This window comes from Gigantopelta aegis, chromosome 9, assembly GCF_016097555.1.
Source record: "Gigantopelta aegis isolate Gae_Host chromosome 9, Gae_host_genome, whole genome shotgun sequence".
Lineage (NCBI taxonomy): Eukaryota > Metazoa > Mollusca > Gastropoda > Neomphalida > Peltospiridae > Gigantopelta > Gigantopelta aegis.
Genome location: NC_054707.1, coordinates 73024273 through 73051819, shown reverse-complemented (window position 1 = coordinate 73051819; position 27547 = coordinate 73024273). Strand labels below are relative to the sequence as shown.

At 33.3% G+C, this 27547-nt stretch overlaps 1 protein-coding gene across 2 annotated transcripts in view; it reads right to left on the bottom strand.

The window, feature by feature from the left end:
- Positions 1–323: 323 nt before the first annotated feature.
- Positions 324–27547, bottom strand: part of LOC121381004 (cleavage and polyadenylation specificity factor subunit 6-like) — a 31892-nt gene continuing 4668 nt past the window's right edge. The window contains exons 2-16 of one of the 2 annotated variants that reach the window (XM_041510075.1): positions 27113–27190; positions 26346–26453; positions 25572–25675; positions 24823–24998; positions 22498–22680; positions 22061–22155; positions 20182–20287; positions 16508–16546; positions 13049–13120; positions 9498–9652; positions 8613–8686; positions 7123–7235; positions 6474–6621; positions 5670–5928; positions 324–754 (exon numbers count right to left, since the gene is read on the bottom strand). In XM_041510075.1, the coding sequence (XP_041366009.1) occupies positions 5688–5928; positions 6474–6621; positions 7123–7235; positions 8613–8686; positions 9498–9652; positions 13049–13120; positions 16508–16546; positions 20182–20287; positions 22061–22155; positions 22498–22680; positions 24823–24998; positions 25572–25675; positions 26346–26453; positions 27113–27190 (1692 nt within the window). In that variant the 3' untranslated portion in view covers positions 324–754; positions 5670–5687. The remainder of the gene's footprint in view (positions 755–5669; positions 5929–6473; positions 6622–7122; positions 7236–8612; positions 8687–9497; positions 9653–13048; positions 13121–16507; positions 16547–20181; positions 20288–22060; positions 22156–22497; positions 22681–24822; positions 24999–25571; positions 25676–26345; positions 26454–27112; positions 27191–27547) is intronic. The other variant, XM_041510076.1, reaches the window with a different exon arrangement.

Here is a 27547-nt window from a genome sequence, read left to right as displayed (position 1 = left end):
ACAAGTCCTGAAATAAAAGGTACTACAGTAAAGTACTCTTATAACGAACTGGAAGGGATCATGACAGTTAGTTTTGTTATAACAGTAGTTCGTTGTACACATTTGCATAAGATTGTTATTAATGTATAGGGAGATAAAACGGGACTTTACGATCAGTTCATTCTATGCAGTAGTTCTTCTAAGTGTACTTTACTGTATTTATTTATACAAGTAAAAACAAATAAAATAGTTTTTACCTTCAACAAAGTTTATCTAGTGTACTTGTAAATAACCTTTGACCATGTCAAAAATACATGCTGAAAATAAAAAACAATTGACAAAACTGGTGATTAAGAACCTTTTATTACCATACATTGATGAATTAAAAAAAAAGAAAACAAAACAATTAATAAAAACCTTCAAACGTCTAGACGATTGAAGATTTAAAAAGCATGATGAAAATCCATGAAGATCCACGAAGCGTGAAACTTGAAGATGATGTCACAATCCACTTTATTCCAAACTTTCGATGAACTGTAAAATGCATCCAACGACGAATTCGTTTTCCTTTTTCCGTCTTGATTCAGATATCTAGGTGATGAAGTCTGTCTCCAATCCAATGATGATTCGAATGTTCAATGCAGTGGCAAGGTAATTAACGTACAAATATGTGATCCACAATTACAATAAACGTAACGGTTATAGTCAAATAGCTATCGTAGCCAAGTACACTAGATGCAATCACAATGGACATGAAGATCAAAGGTTATATAACCTAAAAGAAAACAGAAACATGTTGATTTTATGTAGAAGAGAAAAGAAACGTTAGACATAATGAACAAACAGGTGACTTCAGATGTAATCAAGACCAGCAATGGGTAAAGCAAGGTGAAACAGTGCTAAAAACCCATCCAAGTAAAGTTTGTTTTATTTAACGACACCACTAGAGCACATTGATTTTTTATCTTATCATCGGCTATTGGACGTCAAACATATGGTCATTCTGACAGTTTTTTTTAGAGGAAACCCGCTGTCGCCACATAGACTACTCTTTTACGACAGGCAAGGGATCTTTTATTTGTGCTTCCCACAAGCAGGATAGCACAAACCATGGCCTTTGTTGAACCAGTTATGGATCACTGGTCGGTGCAAGTGGTTTACACCTACCCATTGCACTCACTCAGTATCTGGATTAAAAATCCCATGCCTCGACTAGGATCCGAACCCAGTACTTACCAGCCTGGAGACCGATGGCCTAACCACAATGCCACTGAGGCCGGTCCCAATCGCATCACACCCAGCATGAATTCACTAACAGTAAACAGAATATATTTAATCAAATCTTAAAGTAAGTTCTAAATAATTCCCACCCAATATCTCCAAGGGATTTTCTCTGAGATTTTACTTAATGTTCAATGCCCCAAACGGATAAATATTTTATCATTTCATATATTACTGGGAAATCTCATTTCACCTTCCAACACATATGTATTATGAAATTAATTTTCTTTGTTCTCGTGTTTAAATAAAACGTAAAAATAATGAACAATAAACAGTGCAGAAAACTAAAAGGAGGAGTGATACGGATGTCATTACCCCTCAAGTAATCATCCCAATACAAATTCAACAAAAAGCGGCTACATTGAACTTATTTAACTTCTTTCTTTTTTTCAGGTGGGTGGGGGTAGTGTAATCAAATAATTAACCAGACTCAATAAACAAATAAAATATAACATTAATGTCTTGAAATAAAATTACCTACCAGTAGACCACAATCCTGATGCTCAAATAGTTTAAATAATGAAGCTCTTTTATAATACGGTGTCTCTAAGTTATGTTTTTCATGTTGGTACTGCAACATTATTAATAAAAGTCATGGAACATTTGAAAATATATTTTGGGGTCTAAATATAATGAAATAACAAAGCAATAAATGGTTACTTTTAATAGAAAACAACAATATACAAATGTTGAAAGTAACCAGTAGCTATTTCTTGTTTTCTGGTCAATATATTTATATCCCCCCAAAAAACTTTTCAAATGTTTACATGGCATATTTTTTTTATGACACCGCTACGAGTTTAACACAATGTTATCAAAGACATTATACATGTTACCAAAATGGCACCTTACTTCTTAGTGAGCTAAATATGATCAAGCTTCAAATGTAACACAAACTGACCAAAGGACAAAAATATATTGCTCACAATGTTTACCACAAAACATTTAGTGTCATTTTAGTTCAGCAAGTGCCCTTTTTGTCTACCTGCAGAAGGCAATGTTTTTTTTTCTACAGCACCCCATTTTAAGCTAGATATACCCTGCTCACACATTTCATAATAATAAAATAGTAAAGTTCAAAGAAACTGTAGATGTAACAAACGTTAAAGCAGACAATTTAATTGTAGTTATAGCATAAAATAAATTTCTGCATTCTTTCTGCAGTTACTTTCATGATATGGTCGATAAAAGTACATGTAGTATTTAAACCTGGGTTGTTGTTTTTTACATTTATATGTATGTATACAAAATAACCAAACAAATATACCATCAAAAATCAGGTTCTGTCTAAAACTTTAGACATGACTTTGCCACGATTGCATTGTCTGACTTGCATATTCTTTCTATATCAAGATTTTAACTAGACAAAGTCCAAGTTTGTGATTTAACACATGCACACACACTATTATGGGCGTATATGACAATACATTTTACAGTAATTAATGAGTGCATGCCATCACAGCTGTATATATTCCAATGAGCTCTATCCTTTTGGTTTTCTAAGCTAGTCTTTGGCATGCAGTCCTCCTATGAGCTGAGCAGGAGGGATGAAACATCTTTTCACAATCTCCTATGACAGTGGCAGTCCTCCCAAGGACAAGCACCCGATAGTGAATTATGGAAGCAATCACGACTTTGTCTAACATCCTTTTGACTACCTTGTGCAGAGATACAATTCAGAGTTCACATCTCCCTATCTACATGTATATATAATGTACTCAGTACAGTGATACTTTAGCAACCTCTTTACCATTTAACATGCCATTTCGAAAGTCTAGTTACAGCCATGAATACATGTATACCCATTTTACTTTAATGTATATAATACATTGATTATGATAACGAAGCAACAGTTTAAGCTATTTCAGACCTGTGTAATATAATGACAACTAAAACCGATGTGGGGTAAAACAGAAATACATACAAGTCAGACAATATTGGCATTGTATACACTTAATATGATGGAACAAATGTATTATATACTGAAAGCCAAGCATTGTGGCTAGTTACATTTGTGAATGAATTTGATGCCTGATCAAAATTGCAACATGAAATACATAATAATAATATATAATAATATATGATAATAATAATAATAATACATATCATACAAATAAAACTATAAATATCACTAAATCAATGTCTGTTATATAATTTTAAGGAGAAATTCAAAACCATATTAGCAATCTAGTATTTCTATTAAAACAAGCCCATTGGGAATTCATTTACCCATCCATATCAGAATAGAATAGATGTTTAACGACACCCCAGCACGAAAAATACTGGGTGTGTCATCCATATCAGAGTATAACTTAAATATTCAGTGTAATATTCATTTAAGAAAATAAATATTCCATACTGTCAATACCATAACTCCCTTTAACATGCAGGAAATTTAGTTCACCATAGCTGGACTATTGTTTGCCTCCACAAAAACAGAATGTACTTTCAGCCTGAATCTGACTTACTTAGATCAAACAAGTGTATTATGCTGTGTTCAGGTGTGCTCCGAAATTGACACTTTCAAGTTGTAAACTCGTAATTACAACTTAATTACATTCGGATGCACTTGTCAAAAAGTAAACTTTAATTCCTTTAATGTACTTTACTTATAAATTTAACTATTTTCACTAATACTAAAACAAAATATCATTAAAAGAGAGTTCAGAGAAACATTTCATCACCACATTTTTCTGAACAAAAAGGTGAAGGTCACTTCGCTATTTTTCTTCTGAGTTTACAAATCAGAAATGTGAGCTCTCGATTGTTTTGGACACTATATTCAAGCCAGAAGTTTGTGAATTACGAGCACACTTGAACGCAGCATTAATATATAAAAGAATCCAATCCAATATACCTTAAATTTGGTTATTAGAAAGAACTTGCATTTTCTTTTAGCAGTAAAACTGCTAGTATAACTGAGGTTTTTCAAAGATTTATACTGAATTAAATTTAATCATTTTAAAAATGAAACAATCTTTACACTGGATCTCTTTTTTTGTGTGATTTGGTAAGAGAAGAAATAATCTAATTACAATAAATGTTTTTATCTTGAAAAAAAAGTTTAATACTTTATTTAATGACACACAATTTATATTATAATCTATAAACATCTTTTATGACTGTTCACATTTTGTAAAAATAAAAAATATATATTAACAGCCATAAATGATGTTTAACCCTTTTCAAAAACCAAAGCTTTATATCAAACACATGATGCATACATTTGATATTAGGTTTTTTTAAATGCAACAGTATAAAAGGAAAAAAAAAATTCAAACATATTATATTATATAACAATACAATAAAATGGGGGGAAAATATAATACAAAATAATTATCATATAAAATATTCATATAAAACAGTTGATGAAAAAACCTGGTTTAATTTTGTTTTCAATATTGAATGATCTAAAAGACCGACTAAAAAATATAAATGAAACAAAAAAACTAAATACAAGTGGAGATTTTTGTCTTTGTTTTCAAACAAAACCTACATCTTTGTTTCGATTCTTATAAAAAAAAATTTTTTAAATCGATTCAACTGGAAACAAAACTGATGTACTTCAACCTCCAGTGGAAGGTAAGTTTACTAATTAAAACATTTCCAAATAGCATCCTTTATCATTGTCAATCTGTTTTGTAGTGTAAATTTAGTTTTTTGAAAATGATTAAAATGTTTTAAATATTTATTAAAATGTTTTAATTCTTTAAAAAAAATTGCTTAAAATTGTATTGAAGTTTTTATATTTATATCAAAAGCACAAAATGTTTTTCTCTAAAATTAAATTAAAATGTTTCATGTCTCTTAAATGCATCTGCATACATAATGGACTAAAAAGGTGTGGAAAAAATATGAAGCAAGATGGTTTAGAATAAAAACTTTCACAAAAACAATTTCTCAACAAAAAAAAAATGTCCAGAGACCTGCTACGTTTTGTCAAATAAATATACGCAAGTCAGAATTTAGCTTTTCAATCAATTATATGTGGGATTAATGGTAAAGCCATCTTTTTTTCTCCATAAAGTAACGTTTTGATTTTAGAACTACCGTGAATGTAAAAAAATGTCCATAAAAAGTTAAGTATTCAATGGTAAACAGTAAAATACTTCACGCATTTATTACTAACTTCTGAAACAAAACTTTTTTTATTAATAATCAATTTTGTTTATACTACATAAAATCAAATCAAAAATAGATACTTCTATAGAAAACAATCTTGAAAAAGTTATAACATATTTTCAATTACAAGTTAAACCGTTTTAAAAATATATATTTATCGGAAAAACAAGAATGATACTTTACTTCAAAGGCCATTAAAAAATCACCAATAATAAATATATAAGATTTAATAATAATAATAAAAAAGAGATAAAAACCCTACCTGCTGCACAGCACGTCATTATTACCTGAAAAACATGAAGAGCTCAATGTCTGCGGCTGCTGCTGCTGCTGCTTGCATACTCTCTCTCGGTCCTCTCTCGTTCTCGTTCTCGTTCACTGCGCTCTCCTCGGTCAGACCTGTGTCGCTCCTCATAGTGCCTCTCTCGCTCCCGATTCCTTTCATAATCACGTTCTCTGCTTCTAGATCGGTGTCGGCTTCGCTTTTCCCTCTCACGGTCTCTCTCTCTAGACCTGGATCGTGACCTTCGAGAGGTGCTTGCACTCCTGTGTGTGGTGAAAGTATATTATGTAGTACAATAAAAACATATATACATTATCTGCATTGACTTTTTATCACACAACCGTACGTCTTGTGACATGATAATACGTACCTTATAATTCAGTGTTATGATAGTTTATTACATCACTGTATATACTGCTAACATGATCACAATTGATATGTGCTATCAAAGCTAAATTTTGTCTTGTTTAACGACACCACTAGAGCATATTGATTTATTAATCATCGCCTATTGGACGTCAAAAGATTTGGCAATTTTGACATGTAGTCTTAGAGAGAAAAACCCCTACATTTTTTCATTTATAGCAAGGGACCTTTATATGCACCATCCCACAGACAAGGTACCACATACCACAGCCTTTACTTGATATACGAGAAATAGCTCAATGGGTCCACCAATGAGGATCAATCCTAGACTGACTGAGCACCAAGCTTTACCATGGAACTGGGGATTTTTAATGGGAACATTCCTGCATGTTAAACTAACAGAAATATGACTTCACAAATCACAAGAATTATGTATACGTACTTGGAACCATAGGATTTTTCTTCAATTCCATGAAGTGTATCTTGAAGAGAGCTGATCAGAATCTTGCACCGATCATCACCTGCTATCTTGGACTGTTTAATCAAAGAAATCGCTGTAACCAAGGTCTCAATTGCACTGGCAAAATCAGCTGAAAATGGTAAATAAAAATAGCTTTAAAATGATCATTACAAATTATATCACAACAAAATAAACATGCTATAAATAAATAACATCAACAAAGCTGTCTATTAAAACAAGCATTATGAGAGAATTGCTAAAGCAACACGTCCCCTACAGGGCCCCACAAATTTCTTTCCATTTTTAACAGTTATGGCCCTTGAACTTGATCTGTAACTCTACATGATACACATATTCACAAAATTGTAGTTCCATATCTAGAAGCATTGTGAGAAAAAAAGTATTTTTTGTAGATGTTATGAAAATGGCTAAATTTGGTTCCATTCTAAATTATTACAAGAATTAATTTGAAATTTAGAAACTGAAAGTAAAACATGCTTTTATTTCATAGGTCGCTCAGTATCAGAAATAACGAAAAAATATGCTTCATTCTTTAACGTGCTGTTCCCTACCACTTCCCCCCCAAACCTCCAGTTCTCTACATTTCTCATTTTGTGATGAACTTTCTTACCTGCACTAGCATCTTGAACAGCCCTGTTGATAGCACTGCTGGACACAGTCTTGTTTCGCTGAAATATTTCTTCAAATTCTTGCTCACTCAAAGCTGGAGGTGGTGGCTCATGCCTATGAAAAAAATGTTTTACTTAGTAATACTTTCAATAATATAAGATTTTTTTTTTCTTTTAACAAAGAGGTCTGTCAATAATAATTAAGATTTATTTTGTAAATCATCAGCCTCTTAGCATAATTGCATTTAACTAATTTTTAGATATTTTGAGAGAAAAAGAAAAGGCAATCGTCAACAAAAATTCAACTTGCAGTCCATTTTTTTAAACACAAAACAAATCAGTGCTTCTTCAAAAAAATACAATAGAATGACTTACACATCATTAAATTACGAAATATTAAAATATGCAAGGATTTGCAGTTTCAGTTTTTGTACTTGATAGTCTTTAACCTTCTGACTACTGCAGGCGAGATATCTCGCCCGACGTCACGTCAGTCGATATACTGTACACTGTATACAGTGCATTCCCCAATTCATATTTCCCACCGTTTTGCACACGACACTCACCGGAAACGGAAATATAATTAAAGAAAAAAGATTTTTTTTTTAAATAGTGGCTTTTGTTTTGATTTTTTCAATTGAAAATACCTTGAAATTTTGAGTTCAAAAAGTGGTTTTCGGCAAGTATTTTCGCTGACAACAATGGCGGCGCATCGCGGTCATTTTCAGGGATCGATAGCTGATTGTGACAGCTAATTTGATAATAAATTTGATCGTTTTACCAACAACGAAAATTACCAAATATTGCAATATGAATCTTAGTTCGGGTTTTAAAAACAATTCTGGTCAGAAAACCACTGTTATCGGGAATAATGGACATAAATACTGGACAGCTGGCCACAAATACCCGTAAGTAAACGCAACTTTTTCGATTTTTTGCCTAATTTTAATCACCATTAGCCGATCTAAAATAATAAAAATTGCAAAAAAAAGACATGAAAATAATACTTACCGATTAATATATGAACTTTATTTCATGTTTTTATAAAACATTTAAGTGAATATATGTGAGTAAAAATTATAAACTTGTACCCACTCATACTGCTGTTTTTAAATATAGACTAAGAAATATTTTCTAAAATAATATTATTTGTACATATGTTTATTGCCATATATGTATTTTCTATTTGTTCATAAATGTATGTATTGTAATTCTGTATTGTTTGTACCTGAGGGCCTCAGGGAAGATTAGTTTTTGCTAACTGTGTAACCCTCTCTAAATAAAGAATTTATTATTATTATTATATTATATTATATTATATTATATTATATTATATTATATTATATTATATTATTATTATTATTTAAATGTAAAGAAAGTCATCTTTCTTCCTGATTTTGTCCTACAATATTAAAAGTAAGGTATCTGTTTAAATGTATGTGCCATTCATGATTCTGAATATCGGCACGAGAAGTAACGTTGATATGAATACCTCTCTGCTGGTCTGCCGTAAGGGTCTGATGGGGGATAAGCTGTCGGGGGTGGTCTTCCGTAAGGATCTCCAGGCTGAAAAAATATTTCATTAATTTAACAATGCATACAAAGTGAACAATATACATGTATGCATTTTGAATAGAAACTGGATACAAACTCCAAAATTTTACATTAGATATATATATATATACATATATATATATATATATATGTATTGTAGTAGATCAATTTATCCACAATGACTTTAAGAAATTAGTGAAAAACATGCCAGGACAACATATACAATAGCCTTTGATATATACCAGTTGTGGGGAACTGGATGGGACAGAAAAAAACCCAATCAACTGATGGGTACACTGAAGGGATTTGATCCTTCAACCCAAACACCTCAAGTAAGTTTCCTACCGACAGAGAAATTTGATTGATAATCCAGTATGGCCTGGTTTATTTTGCTTGAATGCCTTTATGCCACATAAATACAAAATGACTAATTTCTTAAGAGTAATTCTGAAAATTATTTATTATAAATAATATTAACATTAAATCAGCAGTAAAAAATTTAAAAGGAAATTTTAATTTGTTTTTAAATATGACTCCTCCACCCCCTACCCACCCACCCACCTACCTATCCCAACAAAACAAAAAACACAAACAAGTAAAAAAACCCAAAAAACCCACCTGCTGTTAACTACCATTATGTGACGTCATTCAATATCAAGTTAATCCAACACATAAGTTCAAAATTAAGTTTAAAAAAAAAAAAACTATATGAAAGTAACACATTCTTATATCAATAATTAAATCATATTTCATCTAAATTGTATTACTTCAGGAAAATGATCCATTAAGAAAATCTTGTGTTTCACATATTCTATGAACGTACCTGGAGAGTAACAACAGGTCCAGGTGGTGGAGCCCGGGTGTGAGGTGGCGGGAAGAAAGCAGGGTTCACGTGAGGAGCGGTTGTGGGGGGGCCGCCAGGGTGAGGCATCGGACCAGGTGGTGGGCCTCCAGTCACCGGGGGCATCTGCGGTGGCCCTGTACAACAAGATGCATTAAATATATTGCACCCAAATATTATCAGTGTTAAGTGAAAAGTGTGTTAAAAAGTTATTAAGTTTGTTTTGTTTTAAAAAAACCACTAAAGCACATTGATTTATTAATTATGGGCTATTGGATGGTAATGTGAGAGGAAACCCACTACATTTTTCCATTAGTAGCAAGGGAATTTTTATATGCATCATCTCACAGACAGGATAGCACATACCATTGTGAGAACGCCTTTGGTATACTAGTTGTGGTGACCAGCTAACAGGAATCAATCCTAGACCGACCACGCATTAGGCATTTTAATATAGAGATCTAATGCTTCAGACTTTTAGGTAGTACTATACCAAATAACTTCCGGCTGGGTCAAAGTTCGAGGTGCACCCAACTTTTGATAGAGAAGTGAACACCACAAGTCCTGTGATTGGTTATAAATGTGAGTGTGTTGGTTGTAAAAAATAATAGTTTCATCTGGGTAAAATAAATGTGCAATTTTATTTCATCTAGTACCAATGTGTCAAGTAGCCTTGTGCTTGAAACATGTATGGGGTACCTGTAAAAAAAAGTACTCAAATTTTGTGCGAAACTAGGGTAGTCATAGACGCTACCCGTTATCTCAGAAACGAGCAGCTTGACCCCCATTTTTTTCTGATTCACTTTAAGTGTAAGGGGTGGTAGTATTTATATCCGTGGCGTTTATGTCGGTTGATACGTTGCAGGTAGGAGTTTTAGCCGCATATGTTACTATTGTCGTCTATGGAATTTGATTTGGTAGTATACACCCTATAGCACATATTCAGTGCATAATAAAAAATATTATGATTTTGTCATTTTATTTAATTAAACTATACTGGTTGATTAATTAGCCATCACTGGATCATGCAAGTTCACAATGACCTTGACCTTGACAATAATCTCTGTACATGGCTCTGAATGGAGTTTGAATCAAAGTTAGCACTGAAGAAAAGTTGGTTTTGGCCTATAATTCATACTGTAAAGATTTCAATAATTTCTTTTTACATGGTATTTGACTTGCCATATACAACTGCTCTTAAATATGGTATTATATATAGGCAACCTGAACTAAGATTTTAATAGCAATTTATTTTTATATTAAAAATAGCATGTGCCAATAGTGGGTTAATGTCTTTAGTTTCCATTAACATTGTTAATTTTTTATGTATGAAATTCTGAAAACTCAAATTTGTAAAGAAGTTGATTTTTATTGTCATTTTGACATATTTATAGGGTGCTAAGTTATATTTTAGACAAATTTGTAGTTTTATGCAAAATTTAAAGTAAATTTGAAGAAAAACTTTACCAAAAACATAATTAAATTTGTTGTCACTATTGTGCCTTCTGTTCTTATTTGTACATAACAATAAGGTTGTTAAACATATACTTAGATTTCCAGATCATTTTTGTTTCTTAATAATCACTTAGTTAGCTCTCATGAAAAGCATTTTGAGTTTATACTAGATTCAGAACCAATTTTTTCAGATTTGATTATCTGCCTTGGATTAAGTTGATAATTTATTTTATTGTTAAAGCTGTATTACCTAATGTTATTAGCTAAATAAAATGCTGTATTACAGATTGTAGGAATACATCTAATGTACATATTGTATTCATCCGGATTAGAAAATAATGCAAGAAAATAGATGTTCGGGTAATTTTGTCATTTAAAAATAGTTTTTTTTCAGTAATTAATCAAAAATAAATGTGTTAAAGCTGCATGATTATTCCAGATATCACAACTATTAAAACCTCCAACTACAGTAGGCTATAAATAAAATATAGTCAGGAATATTGGTGGCTGCCAATGGTTTTGATGGTTCATTATGAAAATCAGCATGGCCGATGGATTTGAAATTCCCACACCTGGTAACTTGAAGACACCCACACCCAGCATACAGGATTTCCTCCCAACACTAATGTTCAGGACATTAAGTCATTACATCATACAGGTACAGTCATGTTTGTGTTTCCTTCCTCAGACAGTGTATTTTGTTAATACTGATATTTCTTTGATGTGCCTGTTAAGGTCTTCATAATCTAGGGGTCAATCAAGTGCATGTATTTTAATGGCATTCTTTAAAGGGGTAGAGGTACTCTGACTATCTTTGTTGTCTCTACATATATACCTGAGTACACACACCCAACTGAAAGTAAATATCTTCAGGAGTTTTATTTTAAAACATTTTGTTGTTTAATATGACATATTGCATTTGTACAAAACTATATGCAATATATATGCTTTTTGAGGTGTACATTATATTAGGTTGCACTGTAGAAACAACAGTTTCAGTGAGGTTGTCAGTTTATGTCAGAATACACCAGATCCTGGTTGTCATAAACACACATAGCTGGACACTTTTTGAAAAATGTATGTTATCAGTATAGGTAGTACTATACCAAATAACTTCCGGCTGGGTCAAAGTTCGAGGTGCACCCAACTTTTGATAGAGAAGTGAACACCACAAGTCCTGTGATTGGTTATAAATGTGAGTGTGTTGGTTGTAAAAAATAATAGTTTCATCTGGGTAAAATAAATGTGCAATTTTATTTCATCTAGTACCAATGTGTCAAGTAGCCTTGTGCTTGAAACATGTATGGGGTACCTGTAAAAAAAAGTACTCAAATTTTGTGCGAAACTAGGGTAGTCATAGACGCTACCCGTTATCTCAGAAACGAGCAGCTTGACCCCCATTTTTTTCTGATTCACTTTAAGTGTAAGGGGTGGTAGTATTTATATCCGTGGCGTTTATGTCGGTTGATACGTTGCAGGTAGGAGTTTTAGCTGCATATGTTACTATTGTCGTCTATGGAATTTGATTTGGTAGTATACACCCTTTTACACTGCTTGTGTCAGATCAAAAATATACTTGTAACTGTTATAAGAATAAAATTAAATCAATGTACAAGAAGAAATCTCAGAAATATTAAATCTGCTTAATAATTATAAAAGCAATCAAAACATGAACATCTTTTCACTCTGCAACTACACAAAGACAAAACATCTGCATATTTGTAAAATAAGGCATGATAAATTATTTTGCTATTAATAAATAACATATAATATCATAAAAGAATGTCAGTTTCCTGCCATGGTAAAATATTTTTGTTTAGAACATCAAAGTCTGTATATTCAAATATTTCTAGTCATTTTAATGTCTTCTGAATTCGATGGAAATGGATTTTACCTGTAAATAATTTTGTACAAAAAATAAATTAGGAAATAAAATGATTTGATAAATGACAAAAATTAACATGATCAAAAAGATACTTAATACAGATTGACATTTTAATTTAAAATATATATTTTACATGCTAATTTTAGTTGTTAATACGGCTCTGTTAGTTGCAAAAATCTGCAAATTAACCTACCTGACATTGGGGGTCTCAGTCCTGGGGGTGGTACAGGCTGTGGTGGCGGCGGTCCAGCATTATGGAATGGAGCTTAAATTGAAGATATAACTTAATCAAAATAATACTTGAATGGTGATATGCTTTTGTAAAGAAGCTATTGTTGAAACACAAATATTGATACACTTGCTCAAGAGTGGCTTTCTTAACAAGTTACCGACAGAAGGTAACCTGAAATAAATACATGAAAGGGTAACAGTCAAATGAATTCAGTTGTAGCTATCATCACTTTAAACGTCTGTCCCAAATAGTATAATAAGTACTATACAAAGACTTTGGTGTGGAAAACAATTTGAGGAGAGTGATTGACTGCTCCCCTAAGACCCGGTAACTGAGCAGTTAATGCTGCAGACTGGCAAATGCAGTAGGCTTGAATCCTGCCAACTGACATTCCATATTTTTAAACATTAGATTATGGGAAGTCATTTGAGTCATTATTATATCACCACACTGAGTACTAATATCTAATTCTTTTGTGGTACTAATTTTCACTAGAGCTGGGCAGTAATGACATTTCAGGTTCGGTATCGGTATTTTGGGGGTGATTTACCTCCATATCAGTACAGTATTCGGTATTGATATAATACCGGTATTAAGGGGTATTTTCGGTATACTTAGTTTTAAATGTATGCTCGAGGTACATCTCACCCACTAATTTCATCTAAATAAAATTAAATTCCATATACAAGGCCCTCATCTCTTCTTTTCAGCTATTTTGTGTTCGTCAGATATATTGTTAGTGCTTTACTAAATGGCGTAAACATTCATCAATACTGAAATTTCAGTTTTCTTAGATTTGCTCTGTACGGTAAATTGGTATTGACATGATACCAATACCGATCGGTATATATGGTATACCGCCCAGCTCTATTATTTACATGCTAAGGAGAGTTAAACAGTGAAGTCTGAATACAATTAACTAACTTCTTCGATAAATACTGACAATTTTATCCACAGTTAGTATTAATATCAGTTCCTTTATAACAAACCCAGTGGAAATAGTCTCTTTCATACAACCCAAAACATGTATTTAACAACATTACACCAATACGGATAAAACGTAGCTTTAAAAAAAAAAAAGTATCTTTTAAAATGGCAAATAAAACTAAGGTTGAAGTTATTATGCTGCATATAATACTTATGTATATCCTTAAACCCATGGGAATCTCAATGTCAATGAAAAGTGAAACAGTGATGTTCTAATTAACAGGGGTGGGAATTGGTGAACTGTAAAAAAAAAGAGGAAATATAGAGGGGTCATGGAAATTCTTGAAAACCAAGGGTTAAAATCTGTGCCATCTGACACATTTTGGAGGAAAGGACAATTAAAATGCAAGGAAACACAATGTTCCATGAGAGGAAAACAGCTGATCCGAGGAGAATTCCCACCCCTGAACCATTTGGCCAGTTAATCGAAAACATGATCCAGTAAAACAAGAATAAAATACGAGGAGAATATTTGTTATTCAAACTTAGCCTAGGTAACAATGACAAAAGGGTGTGTAAACTTTTAAGATTAAATATTCTTGCAATGAAACCATTAATACATTAAAACAAGGAAGGAAGGAAATGTTTTATTTAACGACGCACTCAACACATTTTATTTACGGTTATATGGCGTCAGACATATGGTTAAGGACCACACAGATTTTGAGAGGAAACCCGCTGTCACCACTACATGGGCTACTCTTCCGATTAGCAGCAAGGGATCTTTTATTTGCACTTCCCACAGGCAGGATAGCACAAACCATGGCTTTTGTTGAACCAGTTATGGATCACTGGTTGGTGCAAGTGGTTTACACCTACCCCATTGAGCCTTGCAGAGCACTCACTCAGGGTTTGGAGTCGGTATCTGGATTAAAAATCCCATGCCTCGACTGGGATCCGAACCCAGTACCTACCAGCCTGTAGACCGATGGCCTGCCACGACGCCACCGAGGCCGGTCACATTAAAACAAAGACAAAAGAAAGCATAGCATAAAAATATATTTCATTCAAGGGTTAAGTATGCCCTTCACCTCCACACCCAGGAAGTAGATCATCAGTTAGGGAAGAAGCATGTCAAATTAGATAGACAAAACATTAAACAAACAGTAACTTTTTTTTACAAGATCACAACTCTTTGCAACAAGAAAACTTTTGTAGCGGAAATTCTAACTGCAAAGATGCAGCAATTCCAACCATGCATAAATATTTTATAGCAATATCATAAGAAACTTTAATGTTGAAACGTTTTCAAGATGCAAAGGAATTGCTGAACATTAGAAAATAAAGTTTTGTATCCCAACTTAAACTCTACTCTAACCCATGTGAAAAGCACCCAATTCAGACGTCACTTTTTTAAGGTAATAATATTTATCACTAATTTGTTACTAATAACCAACCCAATGGGACAATGGTAGGGCAGTCCACAGTAATTTTTTAAAGGACAGCTATATAGAGAAATACTAAATGAACAAACTTCAGGTAATAAAAATTTCATGTTTATACTTTCCAAATGTAAAAAAAACTTGTAGATTTGTCAAGAGGATAAAAAATATAATAGTAAATGAATTTGCTTTATTTGAACTTGATAAACAGATTTTTAAAAAACAAAACAAAAAAACCCACTTAGATAAAGATGTGGAGATTGTAGCATCTTTGATGATAGCCAATTGGTGTCTGTAATACAGCATTATGTAACGAGGCTCTATACCAAGTACGAACAGACAGTACTGACCTCACAGTAAAAACAAATTGACGGGAATTATCTAGTTACGGGAAATCATTTAAGATTTTACCATACTGATACCATTTAAATTCACATGGTAAGGCAGGGAACATTTTGTTCAGTATCAATTTCAGATTTTGCCAATTTAATTTTAAATACCTATGCAACATTTGTTTTCCATTTACATGTAGATAAAAACAAACTCAAACCTCAGCAGATTTCAGATATTACATCATTTAGACTGTAGGATCTTAACACAATCTAAGACAACGGTTTATGAATTTAATAATCAAATGTCACATCACTAGAACCTAATAGATCAATTTTCAATCATATATTATTTTTCCTGAAGAAAAGCTGCTCGTATCTTTGTTTTTCCTAATTTAAAATCAGTGTTTGGGGCCCATGCCCATGCTTATAAAACTTTTAGAGTCCAGACTCAATCTCTAATGACGTCACATGCATACAATTTATATGACGTTGTCATGACATTAGTGCCTCAGACTCTATTAGTCTTGAGTCTAGACTCTAAAAGTTTTATAGGCACCAGGCCTGGATTGCCAAACTCAACATTGTGCTCTGTAAAAGATTTCCGGCTCTTTTGGCTATCCAATTTGACATGCTACAGGAGGACCGTATAACCAAATCCAACTTATGGTTATTTCCAAGCAACCAATGCAGAGAAACAAAAATAATTGGGCCTGACTTACTCCCAGGGGGTAGAGGTTGGCCATTAGCATCTATAGGTTCTAGAAGTAAAATAAAACAAGGTTTTTAAAAAAAATGATAATAAACTGATATGATTAACACTGGTTAGTAACAAAAAATTACAAGCTTGATCATAAAAGGGACGTGAAATATTAGTCAAAAATAGCAATGAATGATAATATCAAGGAAAGGTTTACCATTTCCTATATACAGATACATATACATACTCCTAAAATGATCACATTAGATCTAATACAAATGGCAGAAAAATTATATTAATCAAGCATGACATACACCATGTGGTTAACCAATTTCTTTTTCTTTTTTTAAAGTGTTAAAATGTCTGTGACCTTCACCTTAGTTACAAAGAAGTGTATATTGGATTTATTTCAAGAAATTAAACAAAGCAAAATAGCAACATACCCAAGAATCAGCTAATTTAAAAACAAAATTAAGGTCATTCTTTATTTTAAATCTGGTTTGTTATAACCCAACAAACAAACAAACAAAAAAATTGAATGTCTCGCCTGCCACAAACTTATTCAGTGTCACTAATAGCTGCATCCACAGACACTCATCTCAATGTCCAAAAAAAATTAAAGTTTAAAAAAAAATATTTAAAAACGAAATTAAAATTTTAAGCAATAAATTTCAAATTATTTTTTGACATTCATCGAGATGAACATTAAGCATTATTAAAATATTTGCCAAAAAGATAATCTCAGTGACTGAACAAAGTTTTAGAAATATGTTACTTATCAAAACCGACTGATATACAGTGGACTCTGTCTAAACCGGATTCTGTATAATCTGGATCTCTGCGTAAACCGGTCCATTTCTAAAGCCCCGTCCAGCTACCGTTTATCTCTTAGGTATAAATCTCTGCCTAATCCGTATTCTGTCTACTCCGGGCTCCGGATCAAAAATCAAAAACAAAAGAACCATTCATGTATTAATTACCTCGGTCTACACCGGATTGGGATTTGACTGAACGACGGGCTGCTTAATTAGTTGAACAATGATAGTCAATTGCCAAGTAAACAGGACGCTGTCGCAAGATCAAATACAAAATGTAATCGCACTCGTGTGAAGTTTACTCTTATTTCGATAGGTCGTTAGATCAATCGGATTAATATTAGTGTGTGTGTGTGTGTGTGTGTGTGTATTTCATGTTGTCTTATTTCATTTATAATGGCGGAGCGACCCAAAAAACGGAAACTAAAGTCAAATTAATACAAGAATTTGATTCAAATCAAGAGTAAAAACAGAAAGATTTAGCCCAAATTTTTTAATTTGTACGTACGAATAAACAATGTTTTAGAAAATAAAATGAAATTTAACCTAGTACAAATATTAGAACGACCAGAAACACATTTAAAGTTCTGCCACTAATATTTTATGCATGAAAATATATGTAATTATAATAGGTAAAATGTCTCTGTTAGTCGACATCTTAAAAATTGCAGCAAACTCAGGAATGTCTCTTTAAGTATATTTTTTTATGTCTGTGAAATAATCGATTGCTTGTATGACTGTGTTTCCCAAGCATCCATGGGTTCAAATGTCATTGTTGATCATTCAAGAACCATAACTCTGGATGAACTCTGCCTTAACCGGTCCTCTATGTAAACCGGACTATTTCGACGGTACGAAGTGAGTCCGGTATAGACTGTAAATGAATTATTTTCTTAAATGTTTATTGTTAGAATCTGGTAGGTACATTTTAAAATAACCACAATTTTCTTGTGTCACATGTTTGGCATGTTGGGTTATAGCAACCATTTTTAAAAAGGTTGATACAAAATCTGTCCTATAATCCTATAAACATTCCACCTAGAAATGTGAAAGGGAAATGGATGGACACAAAACAACATACTGTTGTAAGGACTGGTATCATCTTAAGAAGCAGATAAAGGATTTTAACTTTAAAAAAGGAGAAAAGTGGACCTTTTAAGCGAGGAAGTAAATGGGACACAGGTAATTTAGTTCTTTTTAAATTTAAACTGGTTATGTGGATAACAAAAATGTAATGGTGTTTGTACTATTCACAACACAAAAGCCTATAACATAAATGTGATTCAAACCATGAGCAAAATTTTAAAAAATGTTAAAACGGATTACCTTTTGTCCCTAGCACAAAGTGTCATAGATTCAAAGGTTTATCAAAAAACTTTTGCATATTTATTCTTCTTTTTTTTTGTTTTAGATGCAGTGACTAATGACAGCTGTGATGGCAGTACTCACGACGTGTGCCACCGGTGGAGCAGGATATGCTCATCTTTTGTGAACATCTGATATCACCACTGTTATAACCGTGTCTCATGAGTCTAGGAGTGGCAGTTCTCTTTTTGGCAGTGCAAGATACATGAATAAAGAATATCTTTGTAAGTGGCTGTCCTAAGACAAGGCACTAGACAGATTCATGGAATGAACCACTATTTTGTCAAACACACATTAGTTTCTGCATTGTGCACAGATATGACCGTGATCATGTGTTATGGTTTTATCATTCACATTTACTGCATCTGTTCGAGTATTATTACAATAATACTTTACAATAAAATCATAAATTGAATTTTTTAATAAAAATTCACCATATAACATTTAAAAAACTAAATATAAATCAAAAACACATCGAGCTCAAAAGAACTAAAAATATCAGAATCTTGCAACTTCTCCTCTGCATGCTCCTATCATTTTTACTCACATATATTCACTTAAATGTTTTATAAATACATAAAATTAAGTCCATATTGGAATCGGTAAATAAGTGGGGTTTTATAATTTTTATATTTTAGATCAGCTAATATTGATTAAAATTAAGCAAAATAATTTTAAAAGTCATATTTGTTTACGGGCATTTGTGGCCAGCTGTCCAGTATTTATGTCTATTATTCAAGATAAGTGGTTTTCTGACCAGAATTTTTTTCTAAAATAAAATAGACGATTCATATCTCAATATTTGGTGATTTCCGTTGCAATCAAATTTATTATCAAATTAGCTGTCAATCCCTGACAGCAATGCCGTCATTGTTGTTAAGCGAAAATACTTGCCGAAAAGCACTTTTTGAACTAAATTCCAAGGTATTTTCCATTGAAAAACAAAGAAAAGCTAGCATGTATCAAATAAACTGTTTCCTTTTTTTTTTTAAATTGTTTCCGGTGAGTGTTGTGCAAAACGGCGGGAAATATAATTGGGGAATGCACAGTATGTTATAGCCTGCAGTAGTCAGAGGGTCAACTAAAGTGTCAACACTTGAAATGTTTATAGCACTACTGGACAGTTTCACTCAATCGCTCTTAGGCGTCTAACTTTTGAGGGGCACAAATATGACGACCACCGTAGACATCCTATAATTCAATACGAGTGGTGCAAAACACCACTTCCCTCATGTAACAAACTGCACGCCCCCTTTAACAATAATGAGCCGAATTTACGAAGCCTGTTTTTCTTAAACGCAGGTGTTTAAGTATTATAAATGTATGTTGTTACACGTGTGTAAGTCTAGAACAGGCTTTATAACTTTGGCCCAATTAGTTTAAGGAGTGTGATTTTCAATTCCTCAAGATATTTTCAGTAAACCAATTTCTCAACCTCCTGGGCTTTTCAAAAAGGAAAGTCTAATACAGAGAATGTGAGTACAAACCTCCTCCAGGCCAATCTAACATAACTTACCAGGTAATCTCTGGTTCCATTCGGGTCTCACAGGTGGAGGTCTGCGGGGGTCTTGCATGCCAGGGGGGCCACGTAGTGGGGGCGGTGGTCCTGGACCCATACGAGGCTAAAGAGATACAGTTCAGAGTACAGTTAAAAAGTTTGTTTTGTGTAACGACACCACTAGAGCAGCTTGATTTATTTATCATCAGCCATTTAAAGCCAAATATTTTGTAATTTTTCCATCAGCAACAAGGGATCTTTTATGTGCACCATCGTAGACAGGATAGCACATACCATAGCCTTTGATATACCAGTCGTCGTGTACTGGCTGGAACAAGAAATAGCCCAATGGGCCCACCAACAGGGATCGATCCTAGACCAATTACACATGGGGAAAACGCTTTACCTCTGGGCTACATCCTGCCCCATTAAGAGTACACACAACCAGAGACGAGAGTGACAGTGGACATAAAAATGAAGCAACTTTGGTAGGGTCCTGAAAGGTGCACTGTGATGAACACCCACGGGTGCAGCTATAAACAAAGTTTCATTTGATGTAGGACTTATATTTTGTGACAAACAGATCTATAAACAAAGTTTCATTGATGTAGGACTTACATTTTGTGACAAACAGATCTATAAACCAATTTTCATTGATGTAGGACTTACATTTTGTGACAAACAGATCTAAATGTGAATCTTTGAAGCAAAAGTTGACGACGACAATGGAAAAGTTACACCTATATCTTGCCTAATAATTTTAAAAGGCGAGACAAAAAGTAGCTGTATTACGATTTTTTTTATTTGATTACTATATCCTGATGTGCTGATTTGGTTCAGTTTGATGATGGTATAGCTGGCTTGCTAATGATCACCTGTTGCACCTTTATACAAACCGTATTAAACAAAAACAATACCAAGATGTAACAACCTAATATTATATATATATATACCGTATTTGACCGGAAATAAGCCCATGTCTTTGAATAAGCCCCCCTCCGTTTTGATAGCATTTAAGAAATTAGGCCCTCATTCGTAAATAAGCCCACCCCCAACTTCGTCACCTTTAATAAATAACATGAAATTGCAAGTTTGCTCAAAGTTCATTTAAAAGGTCATACCTCCTGCAGATAATTAAACACAAATGTAACACAATATTTTACCACCAGTGAGATTTAGCAGTCTAACAATAACAGTGTGTAACATTGTTTTCAATTTCATGCCTGCAGTATTTCTCTGAAGTATCCAAGCCCAAGTATGAACTAAAAACCAATGTCTATTTTTACCACCACACTGGGTCCGCAGTTAATGCTAATTAAGCAAAACCTTATTCTGATTGGCTAAGAACAATGACCTTAGATTGACAATTCTTTGTAGTGTAAGCTGACTTGTGTCAGAAACGTGTGTACACGCTATTGCGTTTGTTGTTAATTGCTGTTGTTTTAAGTCTTCTCAGCATTAAATTTTGGATGTAAATAAACAGCACTGGTAAGTAATTGTAACATAGAAGGTGTGTTTCTAATAATTAGATACTAGTAAAAAAACAACAATTTAATTAATAAACAATTATTATTTATTAATAACAAATGGAACACTATTTAATAGATGTGCTACTGAACGTTTTTTGTTTTCTTCCTAGTTCTTTTAAGTATTGTTATTTATTTTAATTATTATTATGAAAAAGTTTTTCAACAAAACTGGCCCCTTGTCTGGGAATAAGCCCACCCCATGCTAAGCTCACAATGAGTTGTCTTGGCCCCCTGGGCTTATTTCCGGTCAAATACGGTGTGTGTGTATATATGTATATATGTATATATATATATGTGTGTGTACTCATAGAACCTAAAACTGTTATCAACTTATTTATTTCATGATTATCAAACTGAAGTTTGCTTACCATGCCAGGAGGGGGTCCACGCATTTGGGGGTTTCCAGGTGGCATGCTACCCGGGGGTGGGATGCCAGGTGGTGGTCCACCAGGTCTGACTGGGGCTGTAATGAAATGAAAAACAAATCAATAAGACTGCTTCCTCTCCTTATACAAGTATTTACAAACACTTAGTGAAATTAATATTCCAGTGAGTTACCTACCTAGGAGAACTTGTTAAAAACAGGTCATAAATTTTTTAAATAATCTCACATAACATTATGGTAATGAACAAAAAACAAAAAACGACCACAAAAAACCTTAACTATTAGTCTTAATGGATACTTGCATGGCATGTATTACACTTCTGAAATAGCCTTTTTTTTAAATTCCAGTTTGTTCACTATTCTGGTAACAAACAAGTCTCCAACACTGTGATGGTGAGCTGTAATTAAATTGTAACTCACCATATCCAGGTGGTGGTCCTGATGGAGGTCCCTGTGGTGGAGGTCCTTGATTCGATATGGGTGGTCCTCTGGGCATACCGCGTGGCTGGAAGTGAGGCTTTCCTGGGTTGTTAGGAGGTGGCGGACGCGAACCACGGGGGCTCTTGTCTCCAAAGTGTTCTTGTCTATTCTGGAAACTTCGGTCTGAATAATAAAATATATTATTTTAACATGTTCAAGTTTCATTAATTTTAATTTTCTCTATTCTCTCTTGCAAATGAATGTAATAAAATAGAATAATCTCTAAAAGTCATCTTGATATTGTGAAAAATGTGATGAATAGGTTCCCCAATGATGTTTTAAAGTGTGGCAATGAAATATGCAGGAGGAAAAATACCCCCACCCTCAGTTTTGCATCTGTACCAAATTATTAAATACTTAATATTTAAATACATCGTACTGAGATGGTTCCCCGTGCCAAATCCCATGTTTGTATATGCCATATTTAATTACTTAATTCACGTTCCCTTCTTCGGACGGTGAATACAAATTTCGTTATGTACAGTCCGAACATGAAAAATTTGTAAGCCCCTTACTCCATATATATAAACAGTTAAAAGCAATGGAAGAGTACAACGTGACTGATGTCGCTTCCGGTTTTTCCGAAAGCTCACCGATAAATATGTATAAATCGTACTTTGATACTGATTGGTGTAATTTCTACGTTTTAAGACAATTACACATATTATATTGTTATAAGCTTATTTGTATAATATTTTGATATCATTTTCCTTTTAAAATGAGCTATAATATGGCCTCATGACAAGTTTCCTTTAAAATAACCCACTCGCCAAAAAATATAGCATTTTGTAAATTTTGATCGCCACAACAGAATTTCATTTGCATAAGTTAAATATAATTTTCTTTTTTAATGCAGTATGTGTTGTGTAACCTAAGCTATTTTTAGCCTAACACATATTTGCAACAAAAATGTGTTAAGGGAGGAACAACGAAATGAATAATCATTTGAAGTTAAGTTTGTATGACAGTTTAATAATTAACATTGAACTGTAGGCTGATGGTCTAGTAGGAATTCTGCTGGACTAGTAAATTGTTATTAGTCTGACAGACTACTGATATACATCTTCCATTTCCATATGATTGCTATGCATGGTTAGAAGTTTTAGCTTGAAGAACAAGTGGAGCATTTTAGTTTCAAAATCTTCGTTACCAATATTTGTAGTCAATAGAAAATTCATCAACAACTACTGTTTAATGTTTTAAAATTGTGTAACCATCTCTGAAACTTGTGCAGAAAATCGCGACATAATAATGAACAAAATGTTCTCTGGATATGGGGTAGAAGGGGACCTCAAATAACTTTTACAGTGTTTAACCTTCTGACTACTGCAGGCGAGATATCTCGCCCGACGTCACATCAGTCGATATACTGTACACTGTATACAGTGCATTCCCCAATTCATATTTCCCGCCGTTTTGCACACGACACTCACCGGAAACGGAAATATAATTAAAGAAAAAAGATTTTTTTTCAAAATGGTGGTTTTTGTTTTGATTTTTTCAATTGAAAATACCTTGAAATTTTGAGTTCAAAAAGTGGTTTTCGGCAAGTATTTTCGCTTGACAACAATGGCGGCACGTCGCGGTAATTTTCAGGGATCGATAGCTGATTGTAACAGCTAATTTAATAATAAATTTGATCGTTTTACCAACAACGAAAATTACCAAATATTGCAATATGAATCGTAGTTCGGGTTTTAAAAAAAATTCTGGTCAGAAAACCACTGTTATCGGGAATAATGGACATAAATACTGGACAGCTGGCCACAAATGCCCGTAAGTAAAGGCAACTTTTTCAATTTTTTGCCTAATTTTAACCACCATTAGCCGATCTAAAACAATAAAAATTTTAAAAAAAAGACACGAAAATAATACTTACCGATTCATATATGAACTTTATTTCATGTATTTATGAAACATTTGAGTGAATATATGTGAGTAAAAATTATAAACTTGTACCCACTCAACGTGGTTTTTGTTAAAAATTAATCCAGTAGTCTAAAGGTTAACAAATATTTGAGAAAAGTCGCTAGTCCTTATAAAGCCTTGACTAGTGCCCTGTGTATTATAGTAATTCGGTTAATAATTTTTATTAGCCCAGACCAAAAATTCACCAGCCTGTTGGCTAGTGGATCTGTCGAACCCTGCTGTTCTCTGCAAGTTGCATAGTTTTACAAACTGAGATTAGGTGTGTAAATATAAACTGCATTACATCATTCCTGCATACAAGCCTGAAATAATGATTGTACAATTAAGACCACCTACTGTTGTTAGTCTGAGGTGGGCCTTCACCTCCCTTTCTGGAGGCCGCCTCAAGCTGATTCAGTGCATGACGACTGTATGGGGTAACTTGAGGCACCTGGCCATGGATTTCTTTACGAGACAGCTTGTCAAATATAGCACGCGAAGAACTGTCCGATCCCACTATCACCAAGGCAAATCTGAAACAAAATGAATTCTAGCTAGTTATCATGTCAGATCCAGCTCAAACCAGACTGTATACTGTTCAATAGATTTTTATTTTTACTACAGTGTACAATTTCAGTAGATGTTTTTCAAATTGTATTACATTTTTAACATGAGATTGGGAAAAAACTAAATATATTATGCATACAATATAATCATTAATGTGGCTCCAGTAAACACAACCTCAAATTTCACACAAAGGAAAGAAACACTAGTTTTATAACATAATGTTTGGCATAGTAGTCTATGTTTAATAGTTATTAAACATATCGTCAAATAGAAAACAAAAATCTGTTTCCACACTATTATCATATATTGCTGTGTATCACTATTAGTAGACTTTTCAAGTCTTCAAACATGTGTACCTTCCTCAGATCTCACTGTTCACGGCGAACTATCACTTTTGCTCTTGATCAATCTCCTAAGACTAATTCAAGGAGAGTAATTTTGTTTACCTCCCCTTAGTATATAAATTTATATGAACCATTTGTTGTCAATACATTGTAAAGGTCTGCTTCCTTTAAGCCAATACAACTTAAATAACTTACCCTTTAGATTGGCCATTAGCTCTATTTTCAAAAAACTTTATTTCCAACAAATCGTGAACTCCAATTGTTGTTAATGCATCCGTTAGATCTTGATCAGTCGTCCACTGTAAATATACAAGAAAAAAAACTACAATTATGATACAAACAGAAAAAGATTATTACTGTTCTGTTTTGGTTTTTATCTATTGCACAAATATACAAAAATAAAATTCCCAAGATTACCTTTAAATATATAGATTACAATTTGGAATGCTTTTTCAACTACAGTGAAATCCCTCTAAACCGGACACCCACATGACCTATTTCATAGTCCAGTTTTTAGAGTTTGTTTTGTTTAATGATACCACTAGAGCACATTGATTTATTAATCATCGGCTATTGGATGTCAAACATTTGCTAATTTTTACATATTGTCTTAGAGGGGAAACCCGTGACATTTTTCCATTAGTAGCAAGGGATCTTTTATATGAACCATCCCACAGACAGGATAGCACATACCATGGCCTTTGATATACCAGTCGTAGTGCACTGGTTGGAACGAGAAATAGCCCAATGGGACCACCGACAGGGATCGATCCTAGACTGACCGCACATCGGATGTGCACTTTACTACAGGGCTATGTCCCGCCCCCTGTTTTAAGAGGTATCTGGTTCTAGAGGTTATGTTCTATACTGTTATGTAAAAACGTCACGTTCCGGTTCACAGACGGTCCGCTTTTGAGATGTTTCACTGTACTGTTAATACATGAGAGAGAAAACGATTAATGAACTTACCCATGTGAGGTTTCCAACATAGAGATTGTACTTCTTTCCTGTATAGTTGGCTGGTATACTACTTACTGATATAGTCGCCGAAGGGGGCTTCTGTGTGTGATTATTTGACTGAAAACAAACACCAAGTATACAGTAACATTCATATATAAAGTAAACAGAACTTATGAATCATGGAACTGCCATGCCTGAGACATGTAAGTGAGCTGTAAAATTCATTATCAACAGTAAGAGTGCTGGTTATAATGTGCCAATAGGGCCCAACCACCATGAAGCATTGTGCAGAACCCTTGTATAACAACTCTGCTAAAAATCTGAATTTGGAAGAAAGCAGTTTCTAAAAAAAAAACTGAGATTCAAGGGCACATATCGATATAGTAAGTGTAAATAATACATATAATTTATACCTTACTTGTACTGATACACCGTTATTTCTGTATTTCACGGTTACTGTCAGTCATAAAAACATGTTAGATTTTACTGGTTTTCTTAAGAGAGCATAAAGAGCCCAATATCATTACTATTAAGTAAGCTTTAGTATCTGAAGTAATCCATATATTTCATGTTTTAAATAATAAACTTCAACTTTCAACATGTAATTTTTTATTAGAAGCCCTTCATAAAAATGGTTGAGGTTTCTATAAATAATATATTACTTTATGTTTTGTGATACAGAGAACCTGCATCACAATATATCACAATAAAAAAATTTCATAATACCCATCCCTAGTATGAACCCTGGATTTCCAATAAAACTAAACTGAAATTACTTCTAATCCATCTCCACTGGCACTTGCTGTGATGACATCATCATACAAGTCATCGCCATGGCTACCAAATTCTGTGTCCTAAAAGAAAGAAAGATACATCAGATACATAACTCACCAAATTCTTAAAAGCCAATCTCTGAGTCTGATGTAAGATGATTATGTGTATATTATTTAACTGTAACTGATTAACAAGACGTTTCAACTATCATGGCATAGACTGCATCAAAGTCGAGGCGATAAATGTTAAACCCAAAATACATGTATATGTTCAAAATAATCACTTTGGTGAGATCTCCTTTGACAAAAAGCATGTAAAGAGGCATGGAAGGACATAATATAATAAAGTTATGACATGCGCTAAAGTACAAGTTATTGTTATGATGTCAGATTAATTATATAGCATACTATGGTGGCTTCCACCCCATTTGAAGAGTA